Here is a 17653-nt window from a genome sequence, read left to right on the forward strand (position 1 = left end):
ATTCAGGAATTTTCCCCTCATGTAAACTAATGTTTAAGATCTTATTTAGATTACTAAAAGTCTAAAAGCTGGAATACTGTGCTAGAGTTCTGCCAAAATAGAAACTGAATTTGAAGATATTGTAATAACCACTATATATTTTGTCGAACTACTTGAAAAGTACCATGTGAAGAGTCAGTACTTTCATTTACTTTTTAAAATTTTATGTATTGAAGTATAGTTGATTTACAATGTTGTATTTAATTTCTGTTATACAGCAAAGTGACTCAGTTATACATATATAGATTATTTTTCATATTCTTTTCCATAATGGTTTATCACATAATGGAATCCATCCCTCCACCAATCCCCCCCTCCCCCTTGACAACCACAAGTCTGTTAAGAGTCAGTACTTTAAAAAAAACAAAGTTATATCTTGAAAGACTATACTTACCAGTTATAACCAAGAGTAGTGTCATAAACGTTTCTGCACAGTCTGGAACTTTCATCTCATCCACATCAGTGATATCCTTATATTGGGATATCCAGGCAGCTTCTGACGAGAGCATTGAGTCCATTTTTTGAAGAGCAACTGATAAGCAGGAAAAAGGATTATGTCAAACAACTAGTTACAGATTGTTAGATTACAAATTCCTAATCTTTCAACTCATAATTTCTTAGGAATGATAACTTTTCTATGAAAAAATAAATCTATAACCTCCTACTAGTTGTACTATATTTAACATGCTCTATTCTAGGGTTAAATAAGATATTTTACTTCTCCCTGCCGTACCTACCCAAAATCTTCAAAATAGTTACACTCACTAGACAAGCCACATCCAAAGTGATTCCAGCAAGAACAGAAATACTATATGTAAAATCTATAAAACAGTTAGCTATATACTGTACTGGCTTGAATAGTCTACCCTAGAAACCTGTAGAGTGCAATTCTGGGAAAAACTGAAGCTTGATGGGAAGAAAAGAAAATAAGATGATCTCTGAAGGCAACTTGGTAAACCCTAACCAAGAAAAATTTAGATGGCTCTAGTTTCTACCCAGAACTGGAGAAAATTTATATACACAAAAAGAGACATCTCTCCCCACCCCACGGCCACGTGAGCACTTACATTTTCTCTCCACAGTCAACCATCTCTGAAAACAGGTCTCTTCTGACAGAATATGCATACAATTAGCAAAAGTGCTGGGATAGCCATGAACGCTGTGTAGTTCTCTTTCAAACAAAAGCACCTCATCCACCAAATGACAGAAGAGACTGTCATCATAGAGCAGACAAGGAATATCAGCAGCTAACTTTTCAAGAACCAGCATCATAAGGCCCCGAGAAAATTCAAGCTAAAAAAATATAAATAAGCATAAGGTAATGAAAATGACAAGTTATTCACGGACACCTACAACTCTAAAACTGAAATGCTTTGGACTAAGTCTCTTACCCTTGCATTTACCGAAGAGCCTACTTTGTCTAATATTGGCTGAATCTTCTCATCCAGAAACTGAGTGTGGTTCCCAATCCACATAAGTACCTGAGCCAAGTACCATTCAGGCTAAGGAAGGAGGTAAACAGTTTGAATTCTTAAGTCATTCCAACTAGAAAGTTACAGTTAAATGTCTCTATTTAATTGTAGACACACAGTACTTACAAAAATTAGTTGAAAATTCCTATATGTAAGAGCACAATTTCTACTCTGAACTTTAAATTCATGCAAGGCTTAATAATCAAATGTTTCCCAGTGTACTCCCAATAAATTTCAATAATGTGGCTTACATCAGTGAAATCATAAATTTACAATGCCATAAATATTTAAAACCTAGTACTTTAGAAATATGTAAGGTATAAATATTATATTATTTTTTTTGAAATAACATTCCAAAATAATTTTTAAACATGACCGTCTTCTGTTTTTTTCTTTTTTTCAAAAGCTAAATTAAGAAAAAAATTTGGCTGGTCTGCATTACAAGAAATACAAATTCTTTAAAACAGGTATAATTATAGAAAAGTAATGTAAATATGCAGCTTTTTAAACTGTCCCTAGAGATGATTCTATAAACCTTCCAAGTTTTGTTGGACAGGAATTCTAAAACATTTACTGAAAGGTAAAACCCTGTTGTGTGCTAGATGCTGGGAATACAGAAATGAAAAAAGGGGCAGTAGCTACTCTCGGGGGGCTGCATAGTTCAGGCTTGATGTCAGAGTACTAGGACCACTGGAACCACACTTCAGGAAGCAACAATATAGCTCACAATTTTCTTACTTCAAATGACCACTGCCTCTCTACAGTTTAGGTTTATTGTTTTGTCTCACACTTACTAATAGGTTCTACTCTTCTTTCCACCAACACCCCATCCAAAAAAGGAGACCCATGAAGTACAAAAGAACAAGCTGAATTTAAGAACCAGAAATCCATTGTCACTCTACTCCCTTCCTATACAGACGTAACTGCTTATCCCTTAATTCCTTTAAAATTCTATAAAGTCTATAAACTCATTTATAGATGACACGTACAATGCCTGGTGTAATCTGGCATTTAATAACATTTACTTCAAAACACCGAGAAATTAAGAATATATATTTTAAAAATAAAACATGTCGCTATTACAAAAAAAAAAACAAAACACCGAATCCCTCTGCTACTTGCACTGCATTAGATGTAGCAAGACTCAAGGATAAACAGTATCCACCCCCTAGCAACTCCCAAGGTTATAATTCTCAACAAATTCAATCAAATTTCATTGAAAACAGTTGTCAGTGATTGTTTTTCTGATCAAATTAAAGAAAAAAATCTCAACAGTATGCCCAGTACACATGGGTATAGTCCCTCAACTAAAATGTTGGTGATAATTTCCTCAAAGCCATTCCTGTCACTTATCCCCATACTCTGTCTTGCACAGCTACAAATCATTTTAGCATCAGCACTTCTACTCAAAAACTAATGCTCTACTATCTTTTGATTCTCACTTTTCTTTCTGATATATTTATAAACCTGAAGGAGCAATTTGCACAGTGGAACACATGTGGATCCAGTTGTAAAAAGTGCCACAGCAAATGCTACAGCAAACCCCAGGGGAAACTTCAGAAACTGGTCAGATGATGTGCTAGTGAGTGAGCTGATTCCTACAACAAATGAACACAAGTCCCAAAATATATCTATAAAGGGCAGTGACAAAACAGGAATTTAGCTCTTCAGAGAAAAACAGAAATGTGAATAGAATCAGATTTTAACTCAAACCAGCAAAAGTATAGGAAGCCTTAACATTGCTATTAATAAAAACCAAGGGCAAGAATTGGCAAAGCACACCTTGCTTATCACATTAGTTTGTCGGTTCCCTCTGAAGTGATACCTGAACCTCTTTTGAAGGGGAGTCAGCATAATCTGGATGGGCAGGATGACAGAAGGGGATGCAGGAAGAGAGTATTTTTCTGGAAGTTGTTTTGGCTCGGTAAGTAATTCATCTCTGACATAGTCAAGTCAAGGAAAAAGCATATGTATATGTGTGTATACACACACACACACACACGTATATGTATGTATACACACATTTTTCCAAGAGACATATATGATACTAAGTAAAATTAATTATAATACAGATAATATGTAGTCTAACTTTACATTACATATGACTTCAGTAAAAAGTACATGAAAAATGTTATTAGAATTAATCTTTCCTAAAATAAAGAATAATAAGTAGTAAGGAAACATATTCAAGTAATCATGCTATTAAATTAGTACTAAGTTACTAAGGTTTCTTCCCAATTGCCCATTTTTTTGTTTGTCCCATGAGACCTATATGTGATGCAAACTTGTGCAGTCATGCATTTCAGAACTCCTCACAGCCCTCCCACCCACATGCAATTTATGTGGAAGGAGAGCAGTCCATGGGCATACATAGATCCAGTCCAAACCCACTACTCCCTGGCCACTTTCAGAAAGCTTTACTCTCTGGTCACTTTACTCTCTGGCCACAAATCCACTATAGAAAAAAGAAATTTTAGTGAGTTTTAACTCCAACAAAGATACGAGGTTTGTAGTTTCAGGAGCTGACAAAATAGTGTCTCCAAGTTACTGTATATCTCAGGGGCACTGGCTGGTCGACTTATGCCAACAGTTTGAGACTGAGGGGGTGCGATGAATGGCCAATGAAGCTGTGCTAAAATTTCCTCAAAGTCACTGTAACAGAAAAGTGACACAAGTATTACAGTAAACTACAGTGAGCACCAAATATCCATCTGAAAGCAATTACCATGAAATATGGATAAATTTCTTGCCTTGTAAGCTTGTCCTTGAGAATTTTATGCCAGAATTTAACAGTGGCTCTCATGAAACCAAGAAGATGAGTACAGGATGATTCTTGAAGCTTGATGTCAAGTTCTGCCATAGAGACCAGAGTAGAAGCTGCCTCTAGGACATTATTGGTCATCAGATATTGCTGAATGTTATCACTGCAAAACAAGGCAAAGCAAACTGTAAAGACAGTTTGTTCACAATAATTACAAATGTGGAAAAACTGCTGCTTCCTCCTGCTTTATATAAAGGTACATCCAAGAAAGAAGGAAGCGCCACCTTGTAGTGGCTTTTTTACCTGATACCCAAGTCTCTGGGAGCCTGGAGTCCTCAAATTCAGCATCCTTCTAAGAACAGTGGCCTGTGTTCAGGATACCTCCCTCCACCTTTCCCTTCCCACCCCTCCCAAGGTAACAGAATTTTCCTTTGTCACATTCCCTCAGGCACCACTCATTTCTAATAAATCTGTCTTTGACAGAAGTCTGTCATATCTTATCTTAATCCAAAGGGGAGAATGTGGGTGGCATCTGGTAAGGTCAAATATGGTAGACTTCAATTTTTACCTACTTTGCCCAGCTAAACTGGATTATAGGAAACTTAGGGAGGTGGCACCTCAGAGTCTAGTCCTTTCAAGTTACTGTTAGCCAAGTTGCAGACAAAATTTAAGGTAAGCTCTACAGCGAGGGTAGCAAACTCAAATGCCTGGAAAGGCCTAACGGGCAAAGTAAATGAAAAAAGCAAAGTGGGCGGGGACTAGGACAAGCTAAAAAGCACATACCCCATCCTAAGGCTCCAGCCAAGTGCTGCCACACTGGAGTGTAGGTCCAATGTAGCCAAACCTTAAAATTTTTCAACAGAATCCAGAAATCAAGATTTCCATGTAAAAATCAAACCAATTAATCAAATTCTTTAAAACAAGCCAAATACAACCTATCTTCAGGATTCATTCAGCCCATGACTACCATTTTGCATATTGGCTAAATAAAATGAAACATTTAAAACTGAAATGTTTCTTTTGATAAAAATAACATTCTGCATCTTAAGCCAGAATAGGAACAAAATTTAACCTTTTCAATAATTAATCTCAGCTCAGGGGTCGGAAGTGCTCTCCCTCTAGGCAGCCTGTGTACATCCTACCCAGGCTTGGCCACTTCGCTAGGTGACAGTGAGCTGGGACTCTCATCCCCCGCCGAGTGCCACGCTTCGGTTACGCTCCTGGGTGGGCACAGCACCCTCCTTAAGCACAGGAATGTGTACCGCCACCCTGCCCAGCTCCACTATGCACTAATACTTTCCCCTCTCCCTCCACCACGAGCGGCCTTTGTTTTCCACCATCACTGCTTCAGGCCTCAACAATCATACTAATCTCATGTCTGTATTATTCTATTTCTGACAGCCCTTTTGGCCTTCCCCTACGCTCATTCTCTCATTTTTCATTCTTCTCCTTTCCTAGGCATTCTTACTAAGTTTTTTAACAGATTTTGTCTTGTTTTTTAAATTTTTCATTTATTTATTTACTTATTGGCTGTGTTGGGTCTTGGTTGCTGCGTGCAGGCTTCTCCCCAGTTGTGGTGAGCGGGGGCTACTCTTCGTTGCCGTGCGAGGGCTTCTCATTGTGGTGGCTTTTCTTGTTGCGGAGCACGGGCTGTAGGTGCACGGGCTTCAGTAGTTGTGGCACGTGGCCTCAGGAGTTGTGGCTCGTGGGCTCCAGAGCACAGGCTCAGTAGTTGTGGCACAGGGATTTAGTTGCTCTGTGGCATGTGGGTTCTTCCCAGACCAGGGCTCGAACCCATGTCCCCTGCACTGGCAGGTGGCTTCTTAACCACTGCGCCACCAGGGAAGTCCCCAGATTTTGTCTTTTATAGCTATTTTCAGAATTTAAATCATGAAACCAAAAAATCTACCAATGTAGGCAGAAATGTTAATATAGCTTGTTTGAAAGGCAATACCAGACACAATCAACTACCAGTGATATGTATTCAATTCAAAAAGAGGTACAGTAGACCCTTGAGCAACATGGGTTTGAAGTGCACGAGTCCACTTACACACAGATTTTTTTCAGTAGTAAATACTACAGTAGTACACGATCTCTGGGTGGTTGAATCCGTGAATGTGGAGCTATGGATAGGGAGGAATCGTGGATACAGAGGGCTGACTATGAGCTGTATGCAGATCTGACATCCGAGGAGAGCTGATGCTCCTAAGCCCTGCGTTGTTCAGGGGTCCACTGTACTTCTTTATTTTTCCCTATCCAGAAGTAGCAGGACTCTGTTTTTCATCTAATAATACTGTGTAGCTCTTCTTAGGTGATACCCATTGAAAAAAAATCAAATTATAGAGAAAGCAATCCATTTCATTAAGTGACCGTCTCTAAAAGGTAAAAGAGGAATATTACCACACTGATGAGTTGCTTTATTAATTTGGCATTATAATCATTTTTATCATGTGTTCACAATATAACTATAATAATAACTATAATTCACAATATAACTATAACTAAAATTTTTTACTTGGATTACTTTCTTTCAAACGCAAATTAAGCTCCCTGAAAAGTTTATGTTCATTCATAATAAAGGAAAAGAATCATCATCATAATGCTATTTTCATAACTGGTAAAATCACATTATTATAATCTTTAATTACCTCAATTATTTAATGGCATGCACGTACTCTCTAAAACATAGCCTCAAAGGAAAATAATAATTATGAGAACAAAGAGGCCTATTTTACCTGAGTTCTTCAATTTGTGAAATCCATTTAAGATAAGCAAGATGCCGTTCAATCTCTTCAATTTGGTTAATCATGGCTCCAAGATCTTCTATCCAGGGCTGTGCGGTCAGCAGATGGCTGTTAATGGAACTGAAGAGATGGCTTTCTTGCTCCAGAAAGTGATTAAGGAATTGCTTTGATTCTTCTGCATTTTTTAAGGCACTCTGAATTCTTTTAGGGATTTCTGATGAAACTGTAAGTACCTGCCCATACCAAAAACAAAAAATAAAAAACAGCAGCAATCAGATAAGATTCTCATAACCTTTTTTATTAGTTACCTTCAAAATGCATGTTTGTTCTAATAGAAATGAAAACTGTCATTTAAAAGCTTGAAAAGAAACATTGGATTTCTGCATCCTGTACTAACCAAACCTCAACATGAAATGCTCTATGTGGAGGTGTGTAGGGAGGGCCCCCAGTAAACATCTTTGGATCTAGCATCATGAAGCTCAGCACTTTCAGAGGGTCCAGCCAAAGAACATTTACCTGCTTTATCTACTAATCATTTTCTTTCAAAAACAAATGAGGCTCTGATTCTGAAAGCCGGGGTAACTATTTGCAAAAGTTCCCCAGGTGATTCTGATTTAAGCCCAGATTGAGAAGGAACTATTGACTTGGTAAGATGATACCCAGGTAATGCCTTTAGATATGATATTTATTAAATGAATTTTTCTTACAGCAGATGGAAAAACATATACAAATATCAGGCATCAGTACAATATGATAAGAATATTATAGAGGAATTTCAATTTAATCAACACTGATTAGACACTCTATACCAGGCACTGTGCTAAGGTCTGCCAGATAAATTAGACACAGCATCTGCCCTTAAGCTCAGCTGGTATGGAAGAGAGATGTAGGCAAACCTTCAACAGTGGGATTAGTGCAATAAAAGAGATGCCAGGTGTAATGGTGTACTGAGGCAGTGCTTCCCAGACTTGAACGTGCATAGCAATCACCTAGAGATCTGGTTATAGTGCAGATTCAGACTTAATAGGCCTGAAGTAGGGACTGAGATTCTGCATTTCTTACAAGCTCCCACACTTTGAGTAGAAGGTTTTGGGGTGCAAGGCAATTGTGCTTGCATGGCTCATGCACAGACCTTTGCAGGTTGGGTGGAAATTTTTAGGGAAGTTTGGAAGGAAAAGGCATTTCAGGCAAAGAAACAGCTCAGTCATGATGAGAGAACAGCAAAGAGGGGAGTAGGGCAGAGATTCCAGTTCAAAGAAATGCAGAGAGAAGAGATGAGCCTAGACAGGTAGGGAGAGACCAAATCACAGGCAGCATCTTGAGCATTAGAAGAATGTGGGCTTTTCCCGACAGGCAATGGGAAGCCATTAAGAGTTTTTAATAAGGGGATAATTCAGTGGGATTTATGATTTAGAAAGTTAGATTTATGATTTAATGATAAATAATCATGTTTATTCTCATATTTATAATAATAAAAACTGGGAATAGCAAAAAGGTCCACCAATAAGGTCCTGATTAAATAAATTATGTACAGCTGTATTTGAATACCATAAAACCATTAAAAAAGATCTATACATATAGATATAATAGGAAAACAAGTAGTATATTACATTAATTGTAAAACATTAAGCTATGCATATTTTAAATATATATATGCTTGCATACACATTTTAACTGTATATATTTTATATATTTGCTTATTTACATATAGTAAAGTTTCTGTAAGGAATAAAAAAGAAAGATAGTTACTGTGGCAGTAAGAAAAAAACAGAAGATGGGCAAACTACCATCAAACGCAAGAGAGAATGCAGCTCTAAACTGAGGTGGTAGCAGGGGATGGACACCAGAGACATCAAGGAGGCAGAACCCAGATGTCTTGGTGCTGAGGGTAGAGGAGCAATCCAGGTCTCAGGAATGACTGACAGGCAGATAGATGCTGGTGCCATTTTCCAAGATAGGGAAGCATCTTAAGAGATGGATCGGTACAGTTTTGGACATGCTGAATCTGAGGTTCAATTAGGTACTTCAGCAGAAGCTTCCATGGTCATCAGGGAAACGAGCCTGATTATATTAAGTCCAAGAGCAAATGGTCAACTAGGAAGTGAATACAGATACAAAGTAAGATGACTTTTTGAAGAAGCCTAACAGTAAAAGGGACTAATATCTACTAAGGAAGAGGGGAGAGTTTTTTGGGGTTTTTTTTTTTAATATTTTATTTATTTATTTATTTGGCTGTGCCGGGTCTTAGTTGCAGCACACGGTATCTTCGTTGCCACGTGTGGGATCTTCACTGCAGGGCCGCAGGATCCTTAGTTGCGGCATGCAGGCTCTTTTAGTTGTGGCATGTGGGATCCAGTTCCCTGACCAGGGATCGAACCCGGGCCCCCTGCACTGGGAGCACAGAGTCCCAAGCACTGGACCACCAGGGAAGTCCCCTTTTTGTTTTTCTTTTTTTTTGGTTTTAAGGAAAAGATCTGGGTATGTCCATATGCTGAGGGGACAGGACTGGCTGAGGAGCAGAGAATGAAATTATAAGAGAGTGAAGCAAGTCCACTGAGGTAGCAGGTAGGAGCTGGGGCATAAGGACTGCCCTAGATTGATCCTCTGCTGAATTAAGAAGTAGAAATGGGGACTTCCCTGGTGGCGCAGTGGTTAAGAATTCGCCTGCCAATGCAGGGGACACAGGTTCGATCCCTGGTCTGGGAAGATCCCACATGCCTCGGAGCAACTAAGCCCGTGCGCCACAACTACTGAGCCTGAGCTCTAGAGCCCGCGAGCCACAACTACTAAGCCCGTGTGCCACCACTACTGAAACCCGTGCGCCTAGAGCCCATGCTCTGCAACAAGAGAAGCCACCGCGATGAGAAGCCTGCACACCGCAACGAAGAGTAGCCCCCGCTCACCACAACCAGAGAAAGCCCGCGTGCAGCAACGAAGACCCAATGCAGCCAAAATAAATAAATAAATTTATAAAAGAAGAAAAAAAGAAAATAAATCACTTATTAACCAACCACCCAGAAATAACCATTATTATAATGTTATACTTATTTTAATGTTTTCTCCCTATGTGTGCATATATAAAAAAATTGGAATGATGGTGTTGTAACATTTTGGTATCCCATGAATTTACTTTTAAAAGCATGTTATTAAAAGTCATTGTATGAAAATGTCAGACATAAATGTCAGACATAAATCATTATCAGTAGGAACTTTCTCTTTTACATAATTTGTAAAACACCTAGCACACTGTAGGTCCTTAAAACCTATTAAGCAGTTTTAAATGATTAGACTGTTTGTCACAATCTATATTTTCAAAAATGCCTATATAATAATGGTTATATTTACATTATATTATAATGAGTATACTACTGATATTGTTTCAATGAGTTTTAATACTTGCCTGTTCTTCTAACTGCATTTTACTTTCTGTCATCTGTTCTATGAGTTTATCAAGTTTCTTTAAAGATTTAAGGTCATTTCCGACTTCCTTTTCTATAAATTCCGCCACATAGGAAGGGAGATCACCATTATCTGTACCTTCACAGACTCGTTCGTTTCCAACGAGAGCTGCAATATTTATGTCACCTAAAATGAAAGAATAACAATTACTCAACACCACTAAGTACTATGGAGTTAAAGGAAATGCAAAAGATATACAAGGCAACATATCTACTTTCAAAAGTTAATTTAAAGAAAACACTACCTATATATGGCATTTTTGTATATATAGTACTTGTGTGTATATGTATATATATACACACATACACAAAAATACCCAAATGAATATATGTATATATACATACACACTATATTTTATATATTTATATAAAGCACTCAGCCCTCCACATCCATGAATTCAACTGACTGCAGATAAAAAAAAATTTTTTTAAATCCAAAAAGTTCCAAAAAGCAAAATGAATTTGCCATGCTCCAGTAACTATTTACATAGCATTTACATTGTATGCAAAACTATTATTATTATTAGCATTAGGCATTAAGTAACCTAGAGATGATTTAAAGCATACAGAGGATATGTGTAGGTTACGGGCAAATACTGTGCCATTTTATATAAAGGACTTGAACGTCCAGGGATCTTGATATTCGCAGAGGTCCTGGAACCAATGCCCCATGGATACCAATGGATGACTGTATATATTTTTATATATATATATATATGTATATATATGCATATAAATACACATACACACACACACACAAATACCCAAATGAATAGCTATAAAGCAATCTATCGATCAAGTACTACTACAAAATGCTTAAGAGCTTAGGAAATTCTGAGTGAAAGAAAAATTACTAAACTCTGTCCTAGTACCCACAGGTTGCAATAGATGTTGGCATGACAATGCAGTTACAAACAGATACTAAACTTTTCTAGACAACTGTGTATCTTAAGAATCTATTTTATTACTGGGGGGAAAAAGGTCAAATCTGATTCTGCTGATGCAGCTTTTATTAAATTAGTAATATATTTTCAAAATTTGTGAGGAACCAGATGGTATAGTCTAGAATAACACCAAAGGAGGACTCTGGTTTTAAAATGTTTTAAAAAAAAGAAAAAAAAATGGTATTGAAAGATCTCAAGTACATGAAAAAAATCTGAAAGGGAGACCAATGAGTAAAAACTCCTCCTGATATAAGAGTAAAAGAGTTTTAAAAGCTTCAGATGCGATTGTACAAAGATGTACATTTCAGGGACTTCCTTGGTGGCACAGTGGTTAAGAATCCGCCTGACAATGCAGGGGACACGGGTTCGAGCCCTGGTCCAGGAAGATCCCACATGCCGTAGAGCAACTAAGCCCATGAGCCACAACTACTGAGCCCGCGCGCCTAGAGCCCGTGCTCCACAACAAGAGAAGCCACCGCAATGAGAAGCCCGCCCACTGCAACGAAGAGTAACCCCTGCTCGCCGCAACAAGAGAAAGCCCGTGCACAGCAACGAAGACCCAACACAGCCAAAAAAAAATTTTTTTTAATAATAAAAATAAATTAATTATAAAAAAAAGATGTCCATTTCAGAAACAGAAAAAAAAAAAAAAGAAATACGAGAGAAAACACAGATTACCAGGAAAAACTCAAAATGGCTAATGCAACCACTAAATTGTACAATCTAAAGTGAGATTCTTCCCATGGCAAATAAACTAGACTTGGCCAATTCATATTGGACTTATTAAATATGACAAAAACAGGTGATTTGGAACCCTCTTAAGAAGAGTGGTAGCAGAGGCAACATGTACTATAGCAGAACACACAATGCCCAGTGAAAACGGGAACGCTATGTAGCTTTGCTCTCATCCCACCGAGTATGTGAAATTTCCCAGAGTCTACTCCTTATTCTATGCTTGAAAGTCGATCATTTCCTGTAGTTCACAAGTCAGTTTTTCACTCTGCAGGAGTCTATACCTTCTTCCACTATCCAGAATATTTAAGACATAATTAAGCAATTTAAGTTACCTTGAATTCTTTGTGGAATGAGGGAAGATTCAAATATATAAATTAAAAAATTCTGACTTTTATTTAAACAAAACACTTAAAACAAATTTCTAGTAAACAATCCACTTCAAAGGCAATTAAATTATTTTCCATGGTCCTAATTTTGTGGACCAACAGCACTGCTCCTCTCTTCCAGAGTACCTCTAGCTATACCTTTGCTGATGGTCTGTGCCAGCATGGCTTTCTGAATCTGCCCTGAACCCAAGAAACCTGAAGGCTCACAGCAGTTTCTTGACAAAGACCCACAGCCGGGGCTTCCCTGGTGGCGCAGTGGTTGAGAATCTGCCTGCCGGTGCAGGGGACACGGGTTCGAGCCCTGGTCTGGGAGGATCCCACATGCCGCGGAGCGGCTAGGCCCGTGTGTCACAGCTACTGAGCCTACGCGTCTGGAGCATGTGTTCCGCAACCAGAGAGGCCGCGACAGTGAGAGGCCCATGCACCGCGATGAAGAGTGGCTCCCGCTTGCCACAACTAGAGAAAGCCCTCGCACAGAAAGGAAGACCCAACACAGCCAAAAATAAATAAATAAATAAATAAATTTTAAAAAATGTCCCCTTTCCTCTACCTTTATTTCAAAAAAAAAAAAAAAGGCCCACAGCCGGCTGCCATGTCCTTCTCCTACTCCCACCCCCATGTGCTAAGATGAACTGTTTCCTTTTGAAGTGTGTTTCCATGGGTAAGCTACTCCTTTTGGTTACTTATGGTTTCCTTCTTCCTGAAAAGTTTAGGAAACCTGAAGTTTGGGTCAAACTCTGTAATGGTAACTCCATGTCACTGTGCAGCCATTAAGTTCCCTGATATTAAACACGCTCAAGGGACTTCCCTGGTGGTGCAGTGGTTAAGACTCTGTGCTCCCAATGCAGGGGGCCCAGGTTTGATCCCTAGCCAGGGAACTGGATCCCACATGCACACCACAACTAAGAGTTCACATGTCGCAACTAAGGAGCCCACGTGCCTCAACTAAAAGGAGTCCACATGCCGCAGCTAAGGAACCAGTGAGCCGCAGCTAAGAAGCCAGTGAGCCCCAACTAAGGTGCCCACCTGCCGCAACTAAGACCTGGCGCAACCAAATAAATAAATAAAAATTTTTTAAAAAAATTTTAAAATAAATAAATAAACCACGCTCAACTCTACTAAGTCCACGACTTGAATGATTCCACATACAGCGTTTAATCTCCCTAGAGATGAGTTGTACCTAGAAATTTAAAAAACAAACAAAAAAACAAGATACTGTAAAAATTCAGAGTAATAGCCATTGAACTCCAAATGAAAATAAATACTATAAAATAAGGCCCCAGAGAAAAAGAGAGTAGACTTCATAGAAACCAAACATTAGAATAAACCTGAACATACAGTGCATTTCTCTACTTCCGGTTTGCCTGAAGGATTTGGTTGTCTCTAAACAAACCATTAATGGTTTGTTAAAAGCTTGACTGTACTAGTATATATTTCGTTACAAGGACTACAACAATTTCTAAAAAACAAAACAAACAAGATGTGTACATGAGAGATAAAGCTGGGGCAACAATAGAGAACCTCCTGGGAGCTCTGCTAGTTGGACTTCACCTCTGTTCTTCCTTGGAGCTGCCCTTGTAGAAGCGGCTCTTTACCAAAAATAAAGCGTTTTTCTTTCTTTCTTTTTTTTTAATTGAAGTATAGTTGCTATACAATATTATATGTTACAGGTGTACAATATAGTGATTCACAATTTTTAAAGGTTATGCTCCATTTGTAATTATAAAACACTGGCTATATTCCCCACATCGTACAATATATCCTCATAGCTTTTTTTTTTTTTTAATTTTTATTGGAGCATAGTTGATTTACAATGTTGTGTTAGTTTCAGGTGTACAGCAAAGTGAATCAGTTATACATAAACATATATCCACTCTTTCTTAGATTCTTTCCCATATAGGTCATTACAGAGTACTGAGAGAGTTCCCTGTGCTATACAGTAGGTCCTTATTAGTTATCTATTTTATATATAGTACGGTGTATATGTCAATCCCAATCTCCCAACGTATCCCTCCCTCCCTCTCCCCCCTGGTAACCATGTTTGTTTTCTACATCTGTGACTCTATTTCTGTTTTGTAAGTAAGTTCGTTTGTACCATTTCTTTATATTCCACACGTAAGCAATATCATATGATATTTGTCTTTCTCTGTCTGACTTACTTCACTCAGTGCTTATTTTATACATAATAGTTTGTAATTCTAAATCCCCTACCCCTATATTGCCCCTCCCCGCTGGTAACCACTAGTTTGTTCTCTGTATCTGTGAGTCTGCTTCTCAAAAATAAAGTTTTAAGGAAACAGCAATGAAAGGCAAGAGGTTATAATCAGCCTCATTAAAAAACAACAGTCACTTCTGACAAAATGAAGATAAGAATATCTAACTAAAGATATGCCTAAATGCAAAATGTAACTACAAGAGATTAACATACTATATACCAGTATTTAGTACTGGGTATGTTCCCCTCCCCCAGGCCTTAAAAAAACCAAATTTTCCTTTGTTCTATTCAATTTTTAAGAATTAAAAGCTTTTTCACATGCAATGAGAATGAGTAGCCCACTGGCAGGTAGAAGTGAAACTAGTAAGAGTCTATGCCTCAACTTCCCTACTATAAATTCTAACATTTGCCCAGCCTACACTCAAAGGTTGTAAATGGGACTAAAATCCATGTTTCCTGAATTTCAGAACAATATTCTTATTCTCCTTCAGATACGATCAGAATTGGCTGGTCTGCATCAAACTTTATTACTACAGGACTCCATCTACTATTAAGTACAGGAGTCACAATGTCGACTTTTTAAATTTATCTTATATAAAACATGTGAGTTGTGTGGTGTATCTGCAGACACAGAGGCAGGGCTATGTGCAGAGGGAATGTTTTGTGAAGATAAGCTTGCTGTAGCTTAGGGAGTAAATTCTATCTTCACTTTTTACAAAAAATTATACTCTTTTGATTTAACCATTTAAATGCAGCATAGTACGTTCTTAGTCAAATGACATTCTTCAAAATGACACAGTGGTGATTTGGAGGGGTGGTTAATGTCTCTCCTCTCCTATATTTTTTGTAAAGAGCACTTCTAATTGCAAAGAAATTGCACTTCTAATTGCAAGCCAACAAAGGAGGGTCTACAGCTCAGTGGCATCAACTTCCCAGGCATCTGAATGGGGCAAAGGTGGAAATGGGAAGGGTTAAACTGAACGATATGAGGTACTCTTAAATCCTTTAAGGAAAAGGAGCTAACTTGTGGCAGCTGTGACTGTCAAGTGCTATGAAGTACTCAGAGCTTTCTTTCTGAGGCAGATTGCAGCAACAGGCAATGTTAAGGGCAAGTCTAACTCCTAAAGCCAATACGGTAACACAGGCACCCCTTCTGTTACTACTACTCATTCCCAGACTATTTGCCGTGGTCAGAAGAACCAAAAACCCTCTGATGGAACAGCTGTTCCATGCTTCCCCCTTCCTCTCCCAGTAAATTTCACTTCAAAAGCCCCTGAAGATTCCTTGATTTCCAAAATCTTGCCACGTTTAGCTTATAAAAGTAAAATACCATATGTCCACACCCCTGGTATATGCTCCTGTCCTAGGAAGGAAATGGAGATATTGACCTTTTCCCTATCCAGTTCAAGATCCAGGAACCAAGTTATCTGTTGTGCTTTTCCCAGATCAACGATTACCTGCAAATTCACTGAAGGTAAATACAACTAAACAATGATCATTTGACTCCTTTGAACGCAACTAAGGTGGTGGTCATCTCTCCTAGATCATTAGCCCCTCGAAGTTCCTGATGCTTAATAAGTTGATGCTTCACGAAAATAACAGGCAGGCCCCAATTTCTCTGAATCCAGTACGAAGGGCAGCACTGGAGTGAAACCACACAAGTCCCTGCACTAGGTAGGGGACAGGAAGTGCTCTTCTCCAAATCATCCCATATTTTACCATCTTGAAAGGCAAAAATATGTGTATGATGATAATCAGTGTTTAATACAGAAAGAGAAAAAGAGATGCATCATCTAAAAGATAACAGGCTAAGACCCTTCTCGATGCAGACCCTTGAGGGCAGAGTTTTGGAGAGATGGCTGGGTAGAAAGTGCTAAGGTGTTTGGAGTCCGCTTACTTTTCTCCTTGATGTTCTTCCTTTGGTCACCATTTTCAGAGCAGCACTAGAAGGAGAACAGGTGTGACAAACACATCAGGACTGAAGTGATAGGTGGAACTCGCACAGGGTTCCCAGAGGGCATCCACTGGAAGACAACGAGGTCCCAGCCCCCTCCCTCTGGGGCCTTCCTGAGACGCCAGGATCTGGAGGTTCTAAAAAGGGCCACCTCCCTGGGGCCACCACTGCCACCTCCCCAGGACCGCTGGAGTTACCTTGTCCGGCCTCCAGGGCCACCTCCCCAGAATGACCTGTGTCATCTCACCGGGATCACCAGAGCCATCGCACTGGGACCACCTCCTCCGGGAGGTCTTTGCCACCTCACCAGAGTTGCAAGAGCCATCTCCCCCGGGCCACCGTAACCGCGTCCCTAGGCCGCCAAGGCCACTTCACCGAGGCACTCTCCCCTGGGAGGTCTGTGCTACCTCACTGGGCCACCAGTGTCCCCGCCCCGGGCCATAAGGGCCGCCTCACCCGGGTTGCCGGCGCCTTGCCGAAATCGCCGGCCAGGAGCATCCTGCCTCCGTGCGAGTCCTCGGCTCCTTGCGCAGCCAGCGTGGCCAATGGACTCCGGCTCCGGCCAGCGATCAAACACCAGCAGAGTTTCGAGACCGTAGCTCCCAGAGCCACAGCAACTTCCTCTGCCGTCTCTCTGGTTTCTTCCTCTCCTCCCAGAGAGGCCCTGCCCGCGCAGCCGCCGGCCGTGCGCGGTGGCTCCCCCTGCCGGCGGGGGGCCGGATCGGCCGCTCTGGAAGGAGAAGGGGGCGGGGCGGGGGCGGGGCGGGGGCGGGGGCGGGGGCGGGGGCGGGGCGGGGCGGGCGCGGTCCTTCTCAACCTCGGTAAACCTCCTCCACAGCATTGGGGTCGTTAAGGATGGAGCTTGCAGGTATCCCTCTCTCCACAGTGTAAATTCAATATGAATCATTTCAACTTATATTTTAGATGATATCCCAGATGTTCTGA

General features: G+C 39.8%; 1 protein-coding gene and 1 long non-coding RNA gene across 5 annotated transcripts in view; both read right to left on the bottom strand.

Moving 5' to 3' along the window:
• RINT1 (RAD50 interactor 1) overlaps window positions 1–17398 on the bottom strand; it is a 26499-nt gene extending 9101 nt beyond the window's left edge. The window contains exons 1-10 of one of the 4 annotated variants that reach the window (XM_082473500.1): window positions 17165–17398; window positions 16652–16697; window positions 10417–10601; window positions 7008–7249; window positions 4262–4435; window positions 4014–4163; window positions 3294–3450; window positions 1431–1541; window positions 1107–1332; window positions 434–571 (exon numbers count right to left, since the gene is read on the bottom strand). In XM_082473500.1, coding sequence (XP_082329626.1) covers window positions 434–571; window positions 1107–1332; window positions 1431–1541; window positions 3294–3450; window positions 4014–4163; window positions 4262–4435; window positions 7008–7249; window positions 10417–10601; window positions 16652–16697; window positions 17165–17206 — 1471 coding nt within the window. In that variant the 5' untranslated portion in view covers window positions 17207–17398. Of the gene's footprint in view, window positions 1–433; window positions 572–1106; window positions 1333–1430; window positions 1542–3293; window positions 3451–4013; window positions 4164–4261; window positions 4436–7007; window positions 7250–10416; window positions 10602–13653; window positions 13720–16651; window positions 16698–17164 lie in introns of those variants that run through there. The other 3 variants (XM_082473502.1, XM_082473501.1, XM_082473503.1) reach the window with 3 other exon arrangements.
• LOC309666305 overlaps window positions 1–17653 on the bottom strand; it is a 386060-nt gene that overhangs the window by 147103 nt on the left and 221304 nt on the right. The gene's annotated exons all lie outside the window — the stretch shown is intronic.

This window comes from Balaenoptera physalus (assembly GCF_965194825.1).
Source record: "Balaenoptera physalus genome assembly, chromosome: 8".
NCBI lineage: Eukaryota > Metazoa > Chordata > Mammalia > Artiodactyla > Balaenopteridae > Balaenoptera > Balaenoptera physalus.